At 46.9% G+C, this 23,919-nt stretch overlaps 2 protein-coding genes across 6 annotated transcripts in view; one reads left to right on the top strand and one right to left on the bottom strand.

The window, feature by feature from the left end:
- LOC116951933 (homeobox protein PKNOX2-like) overlaps window positions 1–7,472 on the bottom strand; it is an 82,511-nt gene extending 75,039 nt beyond the window's left edge. For 3 of the 5 annotated variants that reach the window (XM_032970809.2, XM_032970835.2, XM_032970817.2), the window contains exon 1: window positions 7,390–7,472. In XM_032970809.2, coding sequence (XP_032826700.2) covers window positions 7,390–7,407 — 18 coding nt within the window. In that variant the 5' untranslated portion in view covers window positions 7,408–7,472. The remainder of the gene's footprint in view (window positions 1–7,389) is intronic. The other 2 variants (XM_032970826.2, XM_032970845.2) reach the window with 1 other exon arrangement.
- Window positions 7,473–11,896: 4,424 nt separating this feature from the next.
- On the top strand, window positions 11,897–23,062 carry LOC116958066 (uncharacterized). Its single transcript, XM_076072653.1, has 10 exons — window positions 11,897–12,091; window positions 12,824–12,917; window positions 13,627–13,714; window positions 14,126–14,162; window positions 15,205–16,108; window positions 16,444–16,531; window positions 16,962–17,100; window positions 17,990–18,174; window positions 18,867–18,948; window positions 22,458–23,062. The coding sequence occupies exons 1-10, from the start codon at window positions 11,970–11,972 to the stop codon at window positions 22,549–22,551; spliced, it is 1,833 nt and encodes a 610-aa protein (XP_075928768.1). The 5' UTR covers window positions 11,897–11,969; the 3' UTR covers window positions 22,552–23,062.
- Window positions 23,063–23,919: the final 857 nt, after the last annotated feature.

Here is a 23,919-nt window from a genome sequence, read left to right as displayed (position 1 = left end):
CAGTGACACTGTAACTGTACTAGACTACAATAGTGCCACTGTAACTGTACTAGACTACAATTGTGACACTGTAACTGTACCAGACTACAATAGTGACACTGTAACTGTACTAGACTACAATAGTGACACTGTAACTGTACTAGACTACAATAGTGACACTGTAACTGTACTAGACTACAATAGTGACACTGTAACTGTGCTAGACTACAATAGCGACACTGTAACTGTACTAGACTACAATAGTGACACTGTAACTGTACTAGACTACAATGGTGTCACTGTAACTGTGCTAGACTACAATAGTGACACTGTAACTGTACTAGACTACAATAGTGACACTGTAACTGTGCTAGACTACAATAGTGACACTAACTGTACTAGACTACAATAGTGACACTGTAACTGTACTAGACTACAATAGTGACACTGTAACGGTGCTAGACTACAATGGTGTCACTGCCACTGTACTAGACTACAATAGTGACACTGTAACTGTACTAGACTACAATAGTGACACTGTAACTGTACTAGACTACAATAGTGACACTGTAACTGTACTAGACTACAATAGTGACACTGTAACTGTGCTAGACTACAATAGTGACACTGTAACTGTGCTAGACTACAATAGTGACACTGTAACTGTACCAGACTACAATAGTGACACTGTAACTGTACTAGACTACAATAGAGACACTGTAACTGTACTAGACTACAATAGTGACGCTGTAACTGTACTAGACTACAACAGCGACACTGTAACTGTACTAGACTACAATAGTGCCACTGTAACTGTACTAGACTACAATAGTGCCACTGTAACTGTACTAGACTACAATAGTGACACTGTAACTGTACCAGACTACAATAGTGACACTGTAACTGTACTAGACTACAATAGTGACACTGTAACCGTACTAGACTACAATAGTGACACTGTAACTGTACTAGACTACAATAGTGACACTGTAACTGTGCTAGACTACAATAGCGACACTGTAACTGTACTAGACTACAATAGTGACACTGTAACTGTACTAGACTACAATGGTGTCACTGTAACTGTGCTAGACTACAATAGTGACACTGTAACTGTACTAGACTACAATAGTGACACTGTAACTGTGCTAGACTACAATAGTGACACTGTAACTGTACTAGACTACAATAGTGACACTGTAACTGTACTAGACTACAATAGTGACACTGTAACGGTGCTAGACTACAATGGTGTCACTGCCACTGTACTAGACTACAATAGTGACACTGTAACTGTACTAGACTACAATAGTGACACTGTAACTGTACTAGACTACAATAGTGACACTGTAACTGTGCTAGACTACAATAGTGACACTGAAACTGTGCTAGACTACAATAGTGGCACTGTAACTGTACTAGACTACAATAGTGACACTGTAACTGTACTAGACTACAATAGTGACACTGTAACTGTACTAGACTACAATAGTGACACTGTAACTGTGCTAGACCACAATAGTGACACTGTAACTGTACTAGACTACAATAGTGACACTGTAACTGTACTAGACTACAATAGTGACACTGTAACTTTGCTAGACTACAATAGTGACACTGTAACTGTACTAGACTACAATAGTGACACTGTAACTGTACTAGACTACAATAGTGACACTGTAACTGTGCTAGACCACAATAGTGACACTGTAACTGTACTAGACTACAATAGTGACACTGTAACTGTACTAGACTACAATAGTGACACTGTAACTTTGCTAGACTACAATAGTGACACTGTAACTGTACTAGACTACAATAGTGCCACTGTAACTGTACTAGACTACAATAGTGCCACTGTAACTGTACCCTCACTACAATAGTGACACTGTAACTGTACTAGACTACAATAGTGACACTGTAACTGTACTAGACTACAATAGTGGCACTGTAACTGTGCTACACTACACTAGTGACACTGTAACTGTACTAGACTACAATAGTGACACTGTAACTGTGCTAGACTGCAATAGTGACACTGTAACTGTACTAGACTACAATAGTGACACTGTAACTGTACTAGACTACAATAGTGACACTGTAACTGTACTAGACTACAATAGTGACACTAACTGTACTAGACTACAATAGTGACACTGTAACTGTACTAGACTACAATAGAGACACTGTAACTGTACTAGACTACAATAGTGACGCTGTAACTGTACTAGACTACAACAGTGACACTGTAACTGCACTAGACTACAATAGTGCCACTGTAACTGTACTAGACTACAATAGTGACACTGTAACTGCACCCTGACTACAATAGTGACACTGTAACTGTACTAGACTACAATAGTGATGCTGTAACTGTACTAGACTACAATAGTAACACTGTAACTGTCCTAGACTGCAATAGTGACACTGTAACTGTACTAGACTACAATAGTGGCACTGTAACTGTACTAGACTACAATAGTGACACTGTAACTGTACTAGACTACAATAGTGACACTGTAACTGTACTAGACTACAATAGTGACACTGTAACTGTACTAGACTACAATAGTGACACTGTAACTGTTCTAGACTACAATAGTGACACTGTAACTGTACTAGACTACAATAGTGACACTGTAACTGTACTAGACTACAATAGTGACACTGTAACTGTACTAGACTACAATAGTGACGCTGTAACTGTACTAGACTACAATAGAGACACTGTAACTGTGCTAGACTACAATAGCGACACTGTAACTGTACAGGACTACAATAGTGACACTGTAACTGTACTAGACTACAATAGTGACACTGTAACTGTACTAGACTACAATAGTGCCACTGTAACTGTACTAGACTACAATGGTGACACTGTAAAGGTTCTAGACTACAATAGTGACACTGTAACTGTACTAGACTACAATAGTGACACTGTAACTGTACTAGACTACAATAGTGGCAATGTAACTGTACTAGACTACAATAGTGACACTGTAACTGTACTAGACTACAATAGCGACACTGTAACTGTACTAGACTACAATAGAGACACTGTAACTGTACTAGACTACAATAGTGACGCTGTAACTGTACTAGACTACAACAGTGACACTGTAACTGTACTAGACTACAATAGTGCCACTGTAACTGTACTAGACTACAATTGTGACACTGTAACTGTACCAGACTACAATAGTGACACTGTAACTGTACTAGACTACAATAGTGACACTGTAACTGTACTAGACTACAATAGTGACACTGTAACTGTACTAGACTACAATAGTGACACTGTAACTGTGCTAGACTACAATAGCGACACTGTAACTGTACTAGACTACAATAGTGACACTGTAACTGTACTAGACTACAATGGTGTCACTGTAACTGTGCTAGACTACAATAGTGACACTGTAACTGTACTAGACTACAATAGTGACACTGTAACTGTGCTAGACTACAATAGTGACACTAACTGTACTAGACTACAATAGTGACACTGTAACTGTACTAGACTACAATAGTGACACTGTAACGGTGCTAGACTACAATGGTGTCACTGCCACTGTACTAGACTACAATAGTGACACTGTAACTGTACTAGACTACAATAGTGACACTGTAACTGTACTAGACTACAATAGTGACACTGTAACTGTACTAGACTACAATAGTGACACTGTAACTGTGCTAGACCACAATAGTGACACTGTAACTGTACTAGACTACAATAGTGACACTGTAACTGTACTAGACTACAATAGTGACACTGTAACTTTGCTAGACTACAATAGTGACACTGTAACTGTACTAGACTACAATAGTGACACTGTAACTGTACTAGACTACAATAGTGACACTGTAACTGTACTAGACTACAATAGTGACACTGTAACTGTACTAGACTACAATAGTGACACTGTAACTGTACTAGACTACAAAAGCGACACTGTAACTGTACTAGACTACAATAGTGACACTGTAACTGTGCTAGACTACAATAGTGACACTGTAACTGTACTAGACTACAATAGTGACACTGTAACTGTACTAGACCACAATAGTGCCACTGTAACTGTACTAGACTACAATAGTGCCACTGTAACTGTACTAGACTACAATAGTGACACTAACTGTACTAGACTACGATAGTGACACTGTAACTGTACTAGACTACAATAGTGACATTAACTGTGCTAGACTACAATAGTGACACTGTAACTGTACTAGACTACAATAGTGACACTGTAACTGTACTAGACTACAATAGTGACACTGTAACTGTACCAGACTACAATAGTGACACTGTAACTGTACCAGACTACAATAGCGGCACTGTAATAACTGCGCTGGGTTACAGTAGTCTCAGTGACGAATAACTTCACTGTAATCGGGGTGAAAAGTGACTCCGGTACAGTGATTATAACCCATACGATATATTCGTCTGGGTCTGTGAAGGGCAGGACTAAAATAACTGTACCGTTCTGCGCGACTCCCAACAGTGGCGTGTGTTGGAGTCAAAGAAACTGGGCTACGTACGGTTTCCCCAAAGATGTTCCACATGCAGTAACATACTTGACACTGAGCATGGCTGCAATGAGGGGGTGAGCACACTACATTGGCACTAAAATAACAGATCCATTGACGTCGTCTCGCAAGGCTTTGTAACAGCGAGACTCTCCCCAAGAACGCGCAACGAATACGCCTGCAACTACAATGACCGCACGGACCCGGTTCAAGTACTCATTGACTTGACTCTCCAGCATGATCGTGACAATGCAGCAGAGACTGAGGAATAATAGCGAGGCCGGGCCAGGCTATGGGGGAGGGAGGGGGGTGTTAGGGGAGTCGAGTTGCCAGAGCAAAGGAGACTGGGTGGGATGAGTTAGGGGGCGGCGAACGACGAAGCAACGAAGATGTTCCCTTAATGAGAGCGAGATGAACGACGCAATATCGGACCGAGTCTGGTTGGTGGCGAGTGGGCAAGAGATGATCGTGTGTGTGTGTGAGAGAGACAGAGACAGGGGACACGTGGGCACAGTGCAGGATGGATGGGGAGGCGAGAGAGGCAAGAGATGATCGTGTGTGTGTGTGAGAGAGAGACAGAGACAGGGGACATGTGGGCACAGTGCAGGATGGATGGGGAGGCGAGAGAGGGAAGAGATGATCGTGTGTGTGTGAGAGAGACAGAGACAGGGGGCACGTGGGCACAGTGCAGGATGGATGGGGAGGCGAGAGAGGGAAGAGATGATCGTGTGTGACAGGGAGAGACAGGGGACACGTGGGCACAGTGCAGGATGGATGGGGAGGCGAGAGAGGCAAGAGATGATCGTGTGTGTGTGACAGGGAGAGAGAGACAGGGGACACGTGGGCACAGTGCAGGATGGATGGGGAGGCGAGAGAGGGAAGAGATGGGGACGGTGAATGAATGAATGAACGTACGTGGTCTAGCAGAGGGAGGTAAGGAGCTGTGGGAGTGAAGCTAATGGTGAGAAACGGGGGGATAGTGGAGGACAGTAGCACTGTGCGTGTTTGTGTGAGAGGTTACAGAGCAAGACAAAGTGTGTGGTGGTGGTGGGGCAGGATAACCAGGGTGTGAATGTGAGAGGCAGCAGGTATGTGGAGAAGATGGTGCCAGTGTGTTTAGGAGGGAGAAGGCCTGGCAGAAGATGGTGTGTGTGTGCGTGAGAGAGAGAGAGCATGAGACGGGATTAGGAGTCTTTTGAGAGGAGTATGTACACTGTATATTTATGGGATGAGGCTGTGGTGGTGGTGGGGGGGAGCGTGTGAGAGGGAGACTACGACAGAGAGCAGACGTGCAGTGTGTTTATGTGTGTGGGGGAGGAGGGAGAAGACAGAGTACTGTAGCACAGCAGGAGCGTGCACTGCATTTGTTAAGGAGGGCAACACAGAGCAGGCGCGTGTGTACATGGAAACAGCAACAAAGACCAAGAGTGTGTGTGTGTGTAGAGAGAGGTGGCCAACAGAGAGTGTGTATGTGTGATAAAGGGAGTGGGTGAGAAGATGGAGTGCAGGAGAGTGTTTGGAGAGGGATGAGAGCGCAAGATGATGTGTGAACGAAGAGCGAGTGCAGGGATTGTGTGTATGTGAGGGATTGTGTGTATGTGAGGGATTGTGTGTATGTGAGGGATTGTGTGTGTGAGAGGGATTGTGTGTATGAGAGGGATTGTGTGTATGTGAGGGATTGTGTGTGTGTGTGTGTGATTGTGTGTATGAGAGGGATTGTGTGTGTGTGATTGTGTGTATGAGAGGGATTGTGTGAGAGGGATTGTGTATGAGAGGGATTGTGTGTATGAGAGGGATTGTGTGTATGAGAGGGATTGTGTATGTATGTGAGGGATTGTGTGTGTGAGTGATTGTGTGTATGAGAGGGATTGTGTGTATGTGAGGGATTATGTATGTGTGAGTGATTGTGTGTATGTTAGGGATTGTGTGTATGAGAGGGATTGTGTGTGTGTGAGTGATTGTGTGTATGTGAGGGATTATGTGTATGTGAGGGATTGTGTGAGAGGGATTGTGTGTATGAGAGGGATTGTGTGTATGTGAGGGATTGTGTGTATGTGAGGGATTGTGTGTATGTGAGGGATTGTGTGTATGAGAGGGATTGTGTGTGTGAGAGGGATTGTGTATGTGAGGGATTGTGTATGAGAGGGATTGTGTGTATGTGAGGGATTGTGTGAGAGGGATTGTGTGTATGTGAGGGATTGTGTGTATGTGAGGGATTGTGTGTATGAGAGGGATTGTGTGTATGAGAGGGATTGTGTGTGTGAGAGGGATTGTGTGAGAGGGATTGTGTGTATGTGAGGGATTGTGTGTATGAGGGAGGGATTGTGTGTATGAGAGGGATGAGAGGGAGGGATTGTGTGTGTGAGAGGGATTGTGTGTATGAGAGGGATTGTGTGTTTGGCAGGGAGGGATTGTGTGTGTATGAGAGGGAGTGATTGTGTGTATGAGAGGGATTGTGTGTATGAGGGAGGGATTGTGTATGAGAGGGAGTGATTGTGTGTATGAGAGGGATTGTGTGTGTATGAGAGGGATTGTGTATATGAGAGGGAGTGATTGTGTATGAGAGGGAGTGCAGGCGAGTGCGCATGTACGAGGGAGGAGGGACGCAGAAACGGAGAGCACGACCACACATAAAGGAGGGGAGAGAGGCGTCTTCTGTACGTGCATGTATATATATGTGTGTGGGGAGGAGGAGGGAGAGCGCGCAACAAAGAGCAGGAGTGTGTGAGTGAGAGGGAGGGAGTGAGGGCGAGACGGAGGGAGGGAGGGAGGCGAGGGGGTTGGGTGGTGGGGGGGCGGAGGAGGGGAGGAGGAGGGGGATCGCGCTGGCTGGCGGGCGGGCGGGAGCGAGAGGGAGAGCCTTGAGTGGCAGCTTACCTCCGTGCCAATCTTCATCAGTCTGACAGCCCAAGCGGCGCTCGCCCGCACTGGCCGTGCGGCCCCGCCCCCCGCCCGGGCCACGCCCCCATAACCCCGGGATTCGCTTCCTCGACTCCGCCCCCATCGTTCACGCACCCCCCCACCACCGCTATAGGCCCCACCCCCGAGATGGTGAGGCCACGGTGGGCATGTTGCTATGGCACAAAATGAAACGCGTTTTTTTTAGATTACTATAAACAATCACATTCTGTAATAATAAGGGTTTTTTTTACCATTTTTTCTGGCAACAAAACTGAAACCTTTTTTTACGAGGATTCATGTTACTGCATTAACCACAATACCTGCGGTCAAAATGCAAACAAAAAAACATACTATGATAATATATGGATTGTCCTTGAAACTGATTGGTCCACACCAAGGGACGGCTTTCTTTTGAGCCTCGACCCAATTGGTGCTCGACCAGATGACGCCAGAAGGCGTACAGCTGGTTACATTCTGAGCAGATGTGTGGTGGTGCTGCGTTGGCGGTGGTGCATAGACGCAACAACGCGTACATATTAACTGGCAATAAAAGGAAAAGCAGGGCCATAGGCGACAATGCATGTGCTTTTGACTTGTTTTTGGGCTAGGTCACGTAGTCGTTTTTTTTTCCATGGTAAAAATTATTCACATTGATCCGACACCAAGATTGTCCCGTGCCCAATATATTGATACAATTTGCACTTAAAAAGCTAATTGGTAGCTTAAGAATGTATTATCGGGTTGGTGTGTTGACAATGTTGTCATAAAAACCTACTACGTGGCCTAACGCATTACAAATATGCGATATTGGCTACTAAAATCCACGTTTTAAAGGCATGTTGCCATTTTTTTAAAATGTTTTACTCCAGCCGAGCGGAAGCTTACCAGCCCAATATCAAACTTGTTTAAGCAAGCAAACTCTGGTCCCGACATTCTAGGACTCATCAGCAAGTCAGGCGTGTTCAACGTGCTGCTGGCTTGGCAAGAGAAGCTACCAATGGGTCCATCGCCAGTGTGCGTGGGGCCATCGTGGAGAAGGGCTGACGCCATCGTGAAGGGCCTCCACTGAAGGCCCTTTCGCCAGCAGTGTGCTCGTGAGCAACGGAATTGCAAGAGATGCACCTTTTACCCAGGGCCACTCTTGCACGTAATACCCTCTTTACAGTTTCACCTGGTTAAACAACAACTTAAACCTCATAGGCAGCGTGCATGTGACAGGTCCGTGACAATAAACCCCGAATAGGGCCTCCTCATTCAGTCGCATCGGCGACGCTCGACCGCTTCCCTCCCTATGCAGCATGGCGCCCCCAGCCCACGCGGCCGTGTCACGTGACACGCGCCCCCGTCCCTTCCCCGTCTTCGTTCCCGATCGCTTACTCATGAATATTCAGTAGCAAGCCCCCCCCCCCCGTCTATTGGGCGGTCGGCGCATGATTAATTAATCGGAAACATGAATATGCGGCTAATGCCCGCGTCGTTCCCTCGCGAATAATTAATTTAGTCAGAGTGGTGGAGTGGGGGGGGGCGTAAACACGCATGATGTGACGTCACCCGAAATGTAAAATAACGAGCGCGCGAGGTAACCACGCCCCTTGATTCATATTCATGAGACACCGCCCAGATTTATAATACCCACCCCCTTAATTAAACCCCGCCCATGCCGTTTCGGGGGCGGGGTCGAATTTTTATTGTGATGGGCTCTGGTTGGCTGGGCTCTAAGACGTCACTTTTGCAGGCGTGGCCTACAAGTAATAAAACTGGAGGCAGTCGACGGTGGCACTACCAATTTTAATTCAGTCAAGGTCTGCTTTGTGCTCTTCTTCCTTCGTTAAAGGAGCGCAGACTACAGAGGTTTTACTCATATGGTCCATGGTTTGGGTTACATGGCCACAATCTCATTACTGTACTCTGGCTTGTCTTTCATTTTCCATTTATGAAGATGTGCGCATCGGCCTGTTGATATTGAGATGCGGTTCATGGTTACATAATCAGTCTCTTCGAGGACTTGTCAAAGCCTGCCTGGTTTCGCGAAACTCGTTATAGGTTCTCTCTGGGTTAGGTCACATAATTGTGACCTCTGGATTCAGACTAATTCATTTGTACCAGTATGGTCGAACAGAATCTGTCAGATTTGCTGTTCCTCCTTTCCATGTGGTGTCCAGGGTAATATATCTATGAAAAAAGAGCTGTATAGCTCATCGGATTCCTCCAGTATAAATAAATATTCTGATTCTGGTACTATTCATTTATACTCTTTGGTTCTTTCGGTCAAGTCACGTAGGTATAAAACAAATAAAATCACGACGTTTCGGCCGCAATACAAGTGCCCGTCATCAGGTGGAAACAAGCACAGCAATAAACAATAGCTGAATCTAGATGACTATTTATTTCTAAATATACCTTTGTTCCGAGTATATTTTTGAATCAATGAAGACAGTTCAGTTTTGCTGGACCAGTAGAGTTTCAGTTTATTTTGGTATAGCCCTGTGAGCCATTCGGCTCTTGAATCGGGTGCAACAACAAAAAAAACACGAACAAGAAAACATCTTAAAGTGACTATGTGACTGTCCAAACAGAAAATCCATGAAAAAAACAGCAAAATATTCCTGAAAAAAGCACCGTACACCAACGCTATGTGCAAAAAAATACCAGTGGGATGCAAGTCAAACAACAACCACAAGAAAACTTAGATTAAGGCCATCAGTCTAACTCCGTACTACAACAAAACAAACATATCCAAACCAAAAAATGTTTTCGAAATAAAAAAATAAAGCCATAATTGCAACGTAACAGTAATCATAGGGACTGTGACCGAATTTTTACAATAAACTACATAAATAACATGTAACACCAAATCCTAGAGCCATAGCTGGCTGCATGAGTTACTCCACAACAACAGAAGCATCAGTCGGAGTATCAAATGTTTCAATGCACCTTTAAGATCAGCACGCTAAATCAAAATACAGATAATACTTTGCAGCGTCATCCGGAGCAAAACATTTTAATTTACGCCAATGAATAGCAGCTGCAGCTCGGGGTACATATTCTCGAAATCCTCATCTCATGTATCATTCTGTATTGGCAACTGTGCGAATATAATGCCGAATGAAGGCAAGTCCTTTTCACATAAAAAAATACAGAACACCACCCGTATTGCTACTTTATTTTTAAAGTAGCAGCCAGCTACTTTTTCAGCGCTCGCATCGAGAACAATGAAGTTTCATTTCGATTTAAAGCTTTCGTGACTGCAAGGATTCATCTTCTTTGGTTCTTTCGGTAAAGTCACCACGTAGAATGAGAATAAATTAATAAATTGATAAAATAAAATAACACAATAATATTCTCACGACGTTTCGGCCGCAACGCTTGTGTTATTTTATTTTATCAATTTATTATTTTATTCTCATTCTACGTGACTTTACCGAAAGAACCAAAGAAAATGAAGTTTCACTTGCTGTAACTTGCTCACTGGTGCCGCCCGATGGTTTAGCCGAAACGTTACAGCAACCATCTGGCTCAAGCTCCCTCGATGTAAAATTACAGTACGTGGTGGTCCAGTTGTCTTGTAACCCCCATTTCATTCTCTAAAACGTAATACTTTCTAGAGTAAGGTTTATTTAAAAGCATAAATGAATATGCAAATGGAAAATACATCTTAGGGGTTAATCAATTGAAGGTCACAAGAAATATGGATCACGCTGTTCAGTAATGTACGGCTGTTGCCTCTATATCAGCATAAGCCATACAAAATAACAAGTGACGGGTTCACGTGGAAACGTGGGGATTTTTCTGTTGAACGGGTAACGTCGCCACGCATCACATGATTATTTTAAGGAAATAAAGATCCCGTGACATTATTCGCAAGAGTTCGGCCACTGTGTGTCGGCGTCATGGTCTAAAATGAACATTAAAAAATCACTGCAAATGAATGACTCCATTGGGGTTACACAACACAGCAACAATCATCACCCGCGGCTGTGAAAACTTGGCAGGAACCCCTCCAGAATAGGAGACGTGAGACCCAGTGGGACTTTCCTGGGTAAAACAAGCGAAATAACAACAAAAGAGTAGAGGAATTATACAAATAAAACTGCCCCAGTAATAATGATTTAAACCCACCCCGACCTCGTGTCAACATTACAGCAACCGATCGTTCGCCACTAGGTGGCGGGGACGTCACCTTCAAAGCCCGCTTGTGTGCCCGGCTAGGTGCACCTTGCGCGTGGTGCCCCCACGTGCGGCGACGCGGCACAGCGCGCCCCCCCCCCCCCCACGTGCGCCCCCCCCCCCCACGTGCGCCCCCCCCCCACGTTACGTCCCCCCCCACGTGCGCCCCCCCCCACGTGCGCCCCCCCCCCCACGTGCGCCACCCCCCCCCCCCCACGTGCGCCACCCCCCCCACGTGCGCCCCCTTCCACGTACGGCGGCGCGGCTCCCCTCCCACGTGCGGCGTTAAAGCCCAGCGACGTGCTTACGTCATCGCGCCGTCCGCTTCGCCGGTGACAGCGGCGTGACGACCGTTGACGTCATCGCCGCCACCACCACCACCGCCAAGCATGGCGGCCGTGAGTCGGGCCGAGTACCTCAAGCGCTACCTGAGCGGCGCCCCGGAGCAGCCGAGCAAAGGGAAGCCCAGGGCCAAGCTCAAGCGCAAGCGCGGCGTCGAGAACCGCGAGGGGTGCGTGGGCGGCGGCACGGGGGGGGGGGGGCACACGGGACAAAGAGCAGTGGGCGCAAGGGCGAGCACGGCCTACGCGGGGCTTGATGGAAGTACCGGGTGGTAGTGATGGTGCCAGGGGTCAGTCGACCCCATGGCACCTGGGTCTGCCCTGTGACCTCCTGCCAGCGGGAGTTCGACGCTTAACGTGGCCTCAACGTGCACATGGCTTGGCACAGGCGCCGTGGTGACGTCACCGCAACTTAGTGACGAATGGCGGGTGTTGTTGTTGTTGGTAGTGATGGTGGTTTTGATAGTGATGTTGGTGGTGGTGATGATGGGGAGCGGTGGGTGTAGCGGTTTAGCGCGCCGCGCTACGAACCCGGCTATGACCAGAGTTCGATTGCCGCTCACGGCCAACACCGGTGATGATTATCTGATCCGATCCTGGACCTCCCCCTAGGTCGACTCGGCCTCAAATGAGCACCTGGTCGTGGTGCATAAAGACATCGCCACAGAGGAGACAGGCATTCATAGGTGCTCACTAACAACACTTGCCCCAACAGCCTGTTAAGGCTATACGGGGGATATTTGTCATTAGTGATGATGGTGCTGATGATTGTGATGGTCATGATGCATGCGCAGTACGTTGCACTTCTTTCGCACCGTACGCAGCCTAATGGGAGGTGATGGAAGCAACTTCTACTTGCCGTGGCGTGGTGACAGCACATCTGCTCGTGTGTGTGTGTGCAGGGTTCGTATCATTGACGACGATGTGGATTGGAGGATACCTGTGGTTGCCGATGATGACGCCAACAAGGCGGCGGAGGAAGAGGAGGTCCCCTTGGTAACGCTCGAGCGCACGTCACGTCATCTACCGGACTGCGATCACCCAAACGTGCACGCAAAATCCTTAGCGCACCCACTCTGTTGCTGCTTATGACGAGTAGCATATAACAGGGTTTGTGAAGTCAGTCCCCCTAAATGTTACACAGGATTTCCTCACTTGAGTCTAAAGATACCTTTTTTTTAGAAGGGCCACTGCTTCGGGATGTTTGGTCAATTCAATTAACGAGTGTGCTTGCCATTCGAGAGGAAACCATTGTCCTTAGAGATAACCCTTGCACGCGAGGGAATTCGTCTCAAAGTTCCTCAGATGAAATAATTGTTTGTACGTTGAGCTTTTTTCGCGCCGTACATAACCAACCGTGCTAATCGGAGGTGCATTGCTGGTATGACAATGCTCCTGGCCACGTGGTGGCGTTCCCAGACACTCACTGGCAGTGATGTTGTGTGTGGTTGTGGTGGTGGTGGGGAGCGGTCGTGACGATGATCTGAACTGGTCCTGGATCTCTCTTAATCTGACTCGGCATCAAATTAGTACCTTGCGCAGTGCGTAAACATTGCCACTGGGGAGACAAAGGCGGTTGTGGTGCTGTCCATCCACCCCTTGGTGTATCGTGCCAGCCTTCATAGTTGCTTGTGAACAGCACTTGCCCCAGAAATCTATTTAGGTTATAGGGGCATCTTTGTCTTTGGTGTTTATGGTTGTTTAGGTTGCGGAGTTCGTCGATGAGCGACCTCTGCACCTGCAAAGGATGGAGGAGTTTCGAACAAACAGCAAGTGGAAGTTGCTTGGCCAAGGTGAGCTCACCTGCTGTGGGAAATATAAAGGGTCACGCAACCATCAACCGCATCGGAACATCAACAGGCCGATGTGTACATCTCCTTCATGAATGTACAATTAAAGAAAAGCCACAGGAGTGCGGTTAAGGCCAAGCAACCGAAACTATAGACCATAGAGTAAACCACTGTATCCTTCAATGAGGGAAGAATAGCAAAATTACACGAATCCCTCTCATGACTAACAGACCTACACATTGGCGTCTAGCTCTTGAACATATTGCCATACGCAAGAATACAAAGGGTGTAGTAGTGTTGGTTAATTCAATTAGCGTAACCAATTTTTGATGACTGACGATACTGATAAGCGATGGAAACAAGTGTTGATGCTGGTTATGATTATTGTCGATGGTGATGTTTGTGGTTGTGCAGATGATTCTGATGAAAACACGACGGATGAGAACACGAGGTAATGATGTGAATGCAGGATTCATCTTGTGCAGCAGTGCAAACAAATGGCCGTATCCTAGAACCGCTAAGACTGGATCTGTACCTTGGCCTATAATAAACTTAGTACTGATATATAACCTTTAAGACTCGGTTAATTTATTGGTCTCTGCCAAATGCCGTGAACAATGACAAATATTTGATAAGTTTGATGTTACACTTTGTTAAGTTGAACCGCCGCCCCCCACAGACACAGAGTAAACCAGACTTTTTTCTGTATAGCGGAATGGTATGCAGTTGAGTTGTTTAACGTAGACCATTAAAAGATGTGAGACAAAGGCTGAGGTTTTACTTTTCTGTTGGCCAACAATGTCAGTCATGGCAACACGTGTCTGATGATTGTACTTGCTCTTTTCTGTCAAACTATGGATCGTAGATTTTCTTGCTCACCAGCAGTAAAAGGAGTTTTGCCTAACAGCATAGGGATTGGTCTGCTACCGTGTGATAGCACATCTGCCACTCATTGCAGAGGTTTGCAGTTCGAGCCCAGCGTCCAGCCTGGTTAATACTGCTGTTGTATTAAGCAAAAAAAACTAACTCCACGCCGTCTGTTTCACAGTGGATATTAAAGATCCCTTGATGCTGTTTGAGAAATAGTAGGGCATGTGGGCCAAAGTCTCAATCCAATTTTTGCAAATTTGAAAATTATTTGGAATTTATCTCATTGGATAAAGTCGGATATCAGAATCACCCCATATTACGAAACTACTGCAAACTGTAATCTTCTGTGAAACAACAGCTTTGTAATGAAAATAGCGCAAATACCAAATGTACCAATTTAATTTAATTTGCATTATAATGCGACGTACAAATTTATTTTATCTCATATCACGCTCATATTCTTAACAGGTTAAAGGTGTGTGTGTACAATACAGGTAAATGTCATTAATTCGCTCCTCTCATTTCCATTTCTCTTACCACACATTCCCCAAATTCCTCTCTGTCCACTTCTTAACTACTTCCTGTTCTCTACTGTGCCTCTGTCTCCCCTTGCCTCTCTCTAGACAGAGGCATGACACCGACTCCGACTCCGATTCCGGACGTGCTTTCAAGGGCGCCGTGATCCAGAAAAGCCCCCAGAATTCCAACCGCCATGACTCCAACTCTGACTCGGAGCATGAGCCGAAAACTAAAAACAAGCTACAGCATTCCAAGTATAATTCTGGCTCTGATGCATCGCCTCCATGGAAAGGGAGGGAACGGGAGCGGTCGGAAGGGGCTCGAGAGATTTCTGAAAAATCTGGACATGCTAAAGTTTTTGAGAAAACCGGGAAAAATTTGCGAAAGCACGCCAGCACTCGGCATGATTGCAACTCCGACGTGGATTCCGATTCATCCCTTCCCCAGGAGAGAAAAAAGGAGACGCCTGCAGACCCAAGGAACGCGGGGAGAACCCGCACAAAAGATGAGGGGAATGATGGGAGAACTTCCCAGAAGCACCTGAGGAGTCCGCCAGACTCGGACTCTGATCTTTCACCTGTAAAGAGGCACAGAGCAAAAGAATCAGGAAAATCCCAAAAGAGGACAGGCAAGGTGGGGGAAGATGCAGGAAAGGGTTTGAATCGTGCGGGAAGTCAGCAAGACTCGGACTTGGATATGTCACCTGTGAACAGACGCAGAGCAGAAGAGTCGGTAAAATCCCTAAGGAGGACAGGGAAAGTGGGGGAACATCGAGGGAAGGGTTGGAATCCTGCGGAAAGCCAGCAAGACTCGGACTTGGATATGTCACCTGTAAACAGACGCAGAGCCGAAGAGTCGATAAAATCCATGAGGAGGAAAGGGAAAGTGGGGGAAGATGCAGGAAAGGGTTCGAATCGTGCTGAAAGCCAGCAAGACTCAGACTCGGATATGTCTCTTCCGGACAGGAATGCCAACGGCAACCTCTCTCCTCCACGCAGGATGCTCAAGGTGTGAAAACAATCCGCTGAGAATTGTGGGCTCTGGGAGGTTTTCATTATTACTGTGTATTCGTATGTGTGTTTGCGTGTGTTTTGCTTCACGGCTAACACTAGGGACGATTATTTGAACCTGTCCTGGGCATCCCCTAAGTCGACTAGGCCTCAATTGAGTACCTTGTGCAATGTGTAAACATTGCCACTCGAGAGACAAGTGGCCGGGCGTGGTCCCCGGCCATCCACCACCGCCCTTGTGTGCCGTGTCGGCTTTTATAGGTGCTCTCCAACAACACTTGCCCCAACAGTCTGTTAAAGGCAACACGGGTGATGTTTGTCTTTGTGTCCCAGGGTGGCCTGGTTCCCGTGGCGATAGTGAGGAAAGAGCGAGAGCGTGAGCGCAAGGAGGCGGCGGAGACGAATGCCCTGGAGCTCCAGCGTAAGAGCTCACCTCCTGGTTCCCCTTCACTTACCTGTATTCCCACCTCTGGTGATTGTCTCGTTGTACGTTTGTTGGTGATTATATCTCTGCCTTGTTACGTATTTTGTCATGATTGTGTCTGTTTTGTTGTGTGTGTTCCTTCAGGGTGTCTGGTTTTACTTTTGACATGCTGTATGTGTGCGTTTTTTGTTTAGTGTGTGCGTGTTTTGCTTTGTGTGTGTTTTCTGTTTGTGAGTGTGTGTGTTTTGGTTTTGTCTTATGTTTCTGTTTGTGCATACATGTCTCTGTGTGAAAGCACCGAATGAGGAGAGGAGCTCTGTGTCTCCTTGTGTCCATGTGTGACCCCCATGTCTCCATGCAAACCTGTTTTGGCGTGACCAGCATTGCGCTCTTGTGTGTGCCCATGTTCCCCCGTTTCTCCGCGTAGAGGCATCGCGGGAGGCCAGCACCGTGTTCCGTGATCGGCAGGGACGTGTGCGAGACCTGCAGCAGGAAAAGCTGGTGAAAGAGCAGGAGGCAGCAGAGGAACAGAAGAGACAGGAGAAATACCGAACCTGGGGACACGGGTGCATACATGTTTGAATGCATGCATGCACGCTTGTGTGCAGGGCGGAGTGGTAGTGTCCAGTGCTTAGCACATCAGTAGCCGACGTTTGATTTCTGGCCACGGCTAACGTCAGTGGCGAGTGGTATCAAAACCGATTTTAAGCCTCTCCACGGTCAACTCGGTCTTATATGAGTACCTGGTGTGTAAACATGAGCACTGGGGAGATAGACGATGACCGGGCTTGGTGCTGTCGACCCGCCCCCACGTGTGCCATGCCTGCTTTCATAGATGCTCGCTATCGACACTTGCCCCAACAGTCTCTTCAGGCTATATAGGGGATGTTTTTGCTTGTGGTGAGATAGAGGGTACCGCGGTGGCGAGATGTTAATTATCTCGCTTGGTATACAAGAGGTCGTGGGTTCGACTCCAACCCTGACGCCTGTATATTTGGGGTTTGCATGTTCTCCCCGTGGTCATGTTAATTTACCTCCAGTTTCTCCCCTCCACATTTAGAATTAACAACACGCGTTTAGAGTATTTATCTGCTATTAATTTCCACATGATAATAAGCCACATTTTGTTGAGCTCTCATTTGTGGCCAGGTCGCTTCTGAAAAAGAGCTACATAGCTCAGTGGGCCTTACCTGGTAAAATAAAAATTGTTTAGTTTTAGTTCAGGAAGATTTAAAGTGTGTTTGCAAAAATGGAAGGAACCGAAAAGAGAGGAAGATCTAACAGATAATGGCTTGACGGACATAAGTGATTGGTGCCAGAAAAACGTGCACTACTTGAGACAGAGGAAAGTGGAAGCAAATGATGAAATGCGCAGTGGACACCTACGGGCTATCTGCCCACATGGATCGTGTTGATGATGATGATGATGACACACGCGTGATTGTAACCGCGCAGGCTGGCGCAGGTGGAAGCCGAGCAGCGCAGCCGTGACGACGACGCGCACGCGGCGAGCCGCCCCCTGGCCCGTTACCGTGATGATGCCGAACTGGACGCCATGCTGAGGGCGAAAATGAGGGACGGGGACCCCATGGCCAAGCTGTTGTCTCGCCCGGACAAGTCGGACAAGCCAGGACAAGCGGGTCCGATTCGCGCAGACAAACGTATACACAGGGCCAGACAGCTTTGACCGCGGACAAAATGAGATGTATGGGTTCGACTCGCCGATGTGTCCTGAGCCGTCTGAGCAATCCGGACGGAGACATGAGGAATGCGTGGCCTAGATCAATTAAGACCAATGGGTAAGCCACGAAAAAACATTGTAAAATATGGGTACAGTTAGCTCAAGTACACACATGGGTACGACTGTGCAAAACATACCTTGAAACTCGGGCATGGCTCTCCTGTACAGAACTAGATATACTTCTTTTAGCGCTTGAGTTCAAAGGCCTATATCCGAGTCCCTCAACCGGCCATCACCGCTTCATCCAGATCAATGAGTCCTGTCATCCAAATAAATTCAGGGTACAACTCGCCGAGACATCCAAACACCAGAGTAGAACTTGCTTGGACACGACTTACCCAGACAGAAGGACGAGCACGAACTGCTGCGACTGAATGAGATGTCTTGGTTGCACTCACCCAGGTGACTCGAGAGACAAGGGTGCCACTCGTCCAGACAAATAAGTAGCGGTGTCACACTTTCACAACTATCTTGTTGTGGATGCTTTTGTCTTAGCCAATGTTTTCAGGTTGTTTAGGGTTCTGTCCTAATGTGCCGTAATTCCTAAAGACGCTTTGTGCTTTATGTTACGTTGTTGTGTTGTGTTCTCAGCTAAGCCACGCTATTCTGGTCCAGCTCCCACCGCCAACCGCTACAACATCTGGCCGGGGCACAGATGGGATGGCGTGGACAGGTGAGGGACCCGCACGTCCTGTGTGTGTGTGTGGAAAGGTGGCGCAGTGGTTAGCGTGCTGTGCTACGAACGTAGCGACCTGAGTACGATTCCCACTCACGGCTAACACTAGTGATAATTATCTGAACTGGTCGTGGGCCTCCCGTAGGTCGACTTAGCCTCAAATGAATATTTGGTTCAGTGTGTTAACATTGGCAATAGTGAGACAAAGGCAGCCAGGCATGGTGCTGGCCACCCACCACGCCTCACAACACTTGCCCAAAAAGTCTATTAAGGCTATATGGGGGTCTTTGACTTTGCACATCACCTACTTACCTAGTTACCTGAATTTGGATTCCCGGCCACAATTAGTATCCGTGGTGAATATTTGAACTAGATCTCTGCCTGCACTAGGTGAACTCAACCTTAAATGAGTACCTTGAGCAGTGTGTAAACATGAGCACTGAGGAGACAAAGGTGGCTGGGTGCAGGACTGCCTACACACCACCCCCTCGTGTGCTTTGCCGGCCTTCATAGGTGCTCACTAACAGCACATGTCCCAGAGGCTGTCAAAAGCTGCAGGGGATATTTGTGCCCGTAATTTTAGTATGGGTGTATGCCTGTGCGCATGTCTGTGCATACTCACGTGCATGTTTGTGTCTACGAACACGTGTCTTGTGCGTCATCACCTTGATGTGCACTTCCCAAATCAACTCAAAATACAACCTGAACATTGCCCTGGGTGTGTGTGTGTCCGTGTTTGTTTTAGTGGTGAGTGCACTTTGCTGTGAATCCGGGGACCTAAGTTCGATTTCCGCTCGCGGCCAATAACAGTGGTGAATATTTGAACTGGTCCTGTGCCTCCCCTAGATTGGCTCAACTTAAAATTAGTACCTGGTGCGGTGTGTTAACATCAGCAATCAGCACTCGGGAGAGACGGCAGCCGGGCGTGGTGTTGGCCACCCACCCCCTCGTGTATACCTTGCTGGTCTTCATAGCTGTTACTTGCTATCAACACTTGCCCCAACAGTCTTACAAGGGCTATAAGGGGGTGTTTGTCTTTTTTCTTTGCCTGTGTTTACACATGGGCCTATGCCCTTTAGCTGAGGAGGAGACTGACGGACCTTAGTGATGATAATTACGTCGGTAAGGGTGAGTTGAGATTTTTGCAGCTCTATTCGCAATAGCCAACTTGTACATTGTGACCTACTTTTGTGAATGGTTTGTAAAAAGTGTCTTACGTCAACGTTCCAACAAATGGTTCTGTGTATTTAACAAATGCCAGAGTAATGTGTTCCTTTGCTCAAACAATTACTGAGTGGCATGATCTTTGATTCAAGACTTTTCATAAGGCAAGTACTGTTGGTTAATAGCGATAATTACAGTTATGCTGAGTGCTCTGATCACCAAGCCACCTGTGTACATGTATAGCCTTTTGGCAATTCGCTGCTGAATGAGTGCCTCCCCACACTGTGCAAGTTACGGAAGTTGCCTAACCATACTTCACACTACACAGTGCGGGTTGATGATGGTGCGGAGCATAGAAGTGCGGTACAACAATGGATTTTGCTTGTCTGCCCTCTTGCTACACCATGCAGCCCCTTAGTCTATTGCCTACAATACCTGTCATGCATGGTGGTCATCCATCCAAGCTTTATTCGGGCTCAATATTCTAAGAATCTGATGAGAACGAGACCACATTCCAGGCTATTTGGTCAAAGGCCACCTGGCTCGTACCTATTATTTTCAGAGAAGTTGCGGGTAAAGAATCACAGATTGGAGATAGAGCTTGTCCCTGGTTGGTTATACTGTGTGATCATTCTGTTGTGTATACACTCCCCATGCTTAATGAGAATGATGAGCGTAGCGCGACACCCTCTGACAAGCTGGGCAAAGCACCGCTGTGGCTGTCATAATGCTCACTCCATGTCACTTCACTGGAATGATGCTCGTTATTGTATAAAGAGGCACGAAGTCTTCCTCTGCAATGCGAAGCGTAGCACTCTTAGCCGTTGCTTATTTCTTACACTTATCGTCAATGATTATGTAACGTGCCTGCTTGACATCACGTCGGCGTAAGTGAAGTCGTCCTACGTTTGTTACTATTTATAGCACAAGAATGTCAGATATTTCTTCATACCTGTAAAGTACGTAGCACACACGCACATCCTGTTCAGGGTGGAACAAATTTCATCATGGCTGTGACATGCTTTTTGCAACTCTTAAGATTGATTATCTTGTTAATTCATCGGAAAAGCCCGAGAGATAAATAGACAGAAATAATGTCACGTAACTTGCTGTACGGATTCGTTGCACGGTCATTTGTCAACTTAATATCATTTATTGTCAGCCTTACGGTCAATCCATGGCTGGATGAGGCCTATCCACACCACGTTGGTCATGGGGGTTATGTGACCTTATTTCACCACACTGTCCACTGCGGGTTGGTGAAGTGGGGACAGCCAAATCCGGTTCAAATATCTCCCACCGTTATCGATGTTTGCCAAGGTCGGGTATCAAACTCGGGTTGCCGGATGTACAGCGCAGGGCGCAAACCACTCGGCTAGCCCCCCCCCTCCCCGCACTGTACTTACAAGCGGTGAATGTCCTCGTGGTTGAGGTTGTCGTGAGGTCACCGCTTGCTGCAGAAGTTCACGGTTCGAATCCAGGTAGATGCCCTTGCTATTTCTGTGGGTGTATTCGCCAAAAAATACACACCATCTGCTTCCCAATGGACTTTAAAGATCCCCTGACGTCATTCACAAGAGTAGGCTATTGTGTGCCAAAGTCATGGTCTATAGTTATAGCAATATATTACCAGCTAATTACTAAAGTGGGATTGCATACATTAATGTTATTATTCACTAGACTTTTGTTGATGTCAGGGAGCCGATGTGTTTACTGACACCCCATCTTGCGTATGTTGTGTTTTCCTCTATCCTTGATCGTGTTTGTGTTACGTTAATGTGGTGTGTGATGTTCAGAGTTTTGAGATGCAATTAGCATACATTATGCAATATTAATACAATTATAATAATCCTTGTCCCATACTGCATACATTTGCTGCATACATCCTGAAAAGGTGAGCCTCATTGAGGCTTTTCTGGGTAAACAAGCTTAACAATAATAGCATATTCAGTGTACATTGAATGCACACTCTTGCGTTACAGAGATTGAATGTAAAACAATCATGTGTGTTTGTGTGTATTCTCGTGGGGAGTGGTAGTGTAGCGCTTAGCACGCTGCGCTACAAACCCCGCGACCCAAGTTAATTTCCCCCTCGCGGCCAATACCAGTGACGATTATCTGAACAGGTCCTGGGCCTCCCCTGGGTAGATTCAGCCTGAAATGAGTACCTGGTGCTGTGTGTAAACATCGCCACTAGGGAGACAAAGGCGGCCGGGCGTGGCGCTGGCCACCCACCCTCTCGTGTGTCATGCCAGCCTACATTGGTGCTCCCTAACAGCACTTGCCCCAAGTCTGTTCAGACTGAAACGGGTGGGTTTTTGTCTTTGTCTCTCGTTTCCCAGGTCGAACGGCTTCGAGACGAAGAGATTTACTCAAATCTCCGAGAGGAAAGCACGCAACTTAGAGGCCCACAAGTGGAGCGTGCAGGACATGTGACATGCTTGGCGACACATGACGACACGTGAAGATGTGACTTTGTATGACGCTGCACGTGGCGTGTGATGGCGACTGTGATTTTCGATAAAAAAACGAGGCGTATTTTTAGTGCACAGTCCCCCCACAGTACACCACGCCCTACCAATATGCCAGCACACAGCACCTGCCATATCCTACACCATGCATTGCACCACACCACGTGGCAGTACAGTATTGCAGGAGAACACCCTCTTATCCTACATGTTATGTGGGACCCAGATTGCGGAGCCTGTTACCAACGGGTAATTGTTTTCGGGGAACCCTTCAGCTCTGGTGGATAATATCAGCCGAGGCTAATAGAGTCGTGGATAATGGGCGTTATGTTTATCATTCCACTCTTTTTCATGCCACCTTGTACCCTGTATTGCCAATAACTACATGTCACACACCCTCACACTTATTTGTATTGTAATAATTGTAAGGATATAATTTGTTTTCATACAATTAAATAAATGTGGATTTGGGTTTATAAGATCTGTATCCTCTCAGTTGTTGACATCACCAAACCCCACGGCCTCCCAGTGTACTGTACTGAACAAAGGCCAGGAAGATACAACACTTAGGACGATAGGGTCGCACAGTGGTAGCACTTGTGCCGCACAGCAAGAATTACCTTGGAGTTTGCATGTTCTCCCCCTGTTCTGCTTGGATTTCCTCCAATTTTCTCCCCATAGCCAAAGAAACACCATACAAGGTCATTGGTATTGGCCAAACATCCCAATGCTCAAAAGTTAACAGCAAAATGCAGATTTGGGATTACAGCAACGTCGTCCCCTACTGCAAAATCTTGGCATGACCCTCCTGAAAATGCGTGAGACCCGGTGGGGCTGCCCAAGGTAAAGTCTAGACCAGGGGTCGGCAACCTGCGGCTCTTTAAAGGACCATCACCGTCTCGTATTCCAAATACATTGCAGCTTTTGATAAGTTGGGTTTTTTTAACCTAATTCGTCAAAAAAATGTCTACCTTGTTATTTTTGTTTCCGACCGCTGGCACTCGGAGACGAGCGCCCCACGAGTGGAGCCCCTTCCGCCAGCAGTGACCTGACAAAGCGCCGCAGTGGCCGGGAGATGTTAACTACTTCGTCTGGTATACATGAGGTCGTGGGTTCGATCCCGACCCTGACGTCTGCTGTATATTTGGAGGTTGCATGTCTTTTCCCCGTGGTGGCGTGGATTTTTCTCCGGGTCCTCCAGTCTTTCCCCTCCACATTGTGAAACATGCGTTTAGAGCGGCGGTTCTTAATCTGGGGTGCGAGATGCCCTTTGTGAGAACCAAATGGGGGATGCAGACTGCAGTAAAGGTTAAGAAGCGCTGGTTTAAAGTGCTGT

Source organism: Petromyzon marinus, chromosome 3 (genome assembly GCF_048934315.1).
Source record: "Petromyzon marinus isolate PM22_M1 ecotype Great Lakes invasive population chromosome 3, UKy_Petmar_22M1.pri1.0, whole genome shotgun sequence".
NCBI classification, from domain to species: domain Eukaryota; kingdom Metazoa; phylum Chordata; class Hyperoartia; order Petromyzontiformes; family Petromyzontidae; genus Petromyzon; species Petromyzon marinus.
Note: the sequence above shows the minus strand (reverse complement) of the source record. Positions and strands in the feature narration are given on the sequence as shown.

What these genes read in the sequence shown, in the direction of transcription:
- LOC116958066 (XM_076072653.1), top strand. Translation starts at nt 11,970, where the DNA reads ATGGCGGCCGTGAGTCGGGCCGAGTACCTCAAGCGCTACCTGAGCGGC. An exon ending in GTGGAAGTTGCTTGGCCAAG is followed by an intron (nt 13,715 to 14,125) that starts GTGAGCTCACCT and finishes GTGGTTGTGCAG; the next exon opens with ATGATTCTGATGAAAACACG. An exon ending in GGACAAGCCAGGACAAGCGG is followed by an intron (nt 18,175 to 18,866) that starts GTCCGATTCGCG and finishes TTGTGTTCTCAG; the next exon opens with CTAAGCCACGCTATTCTGGT.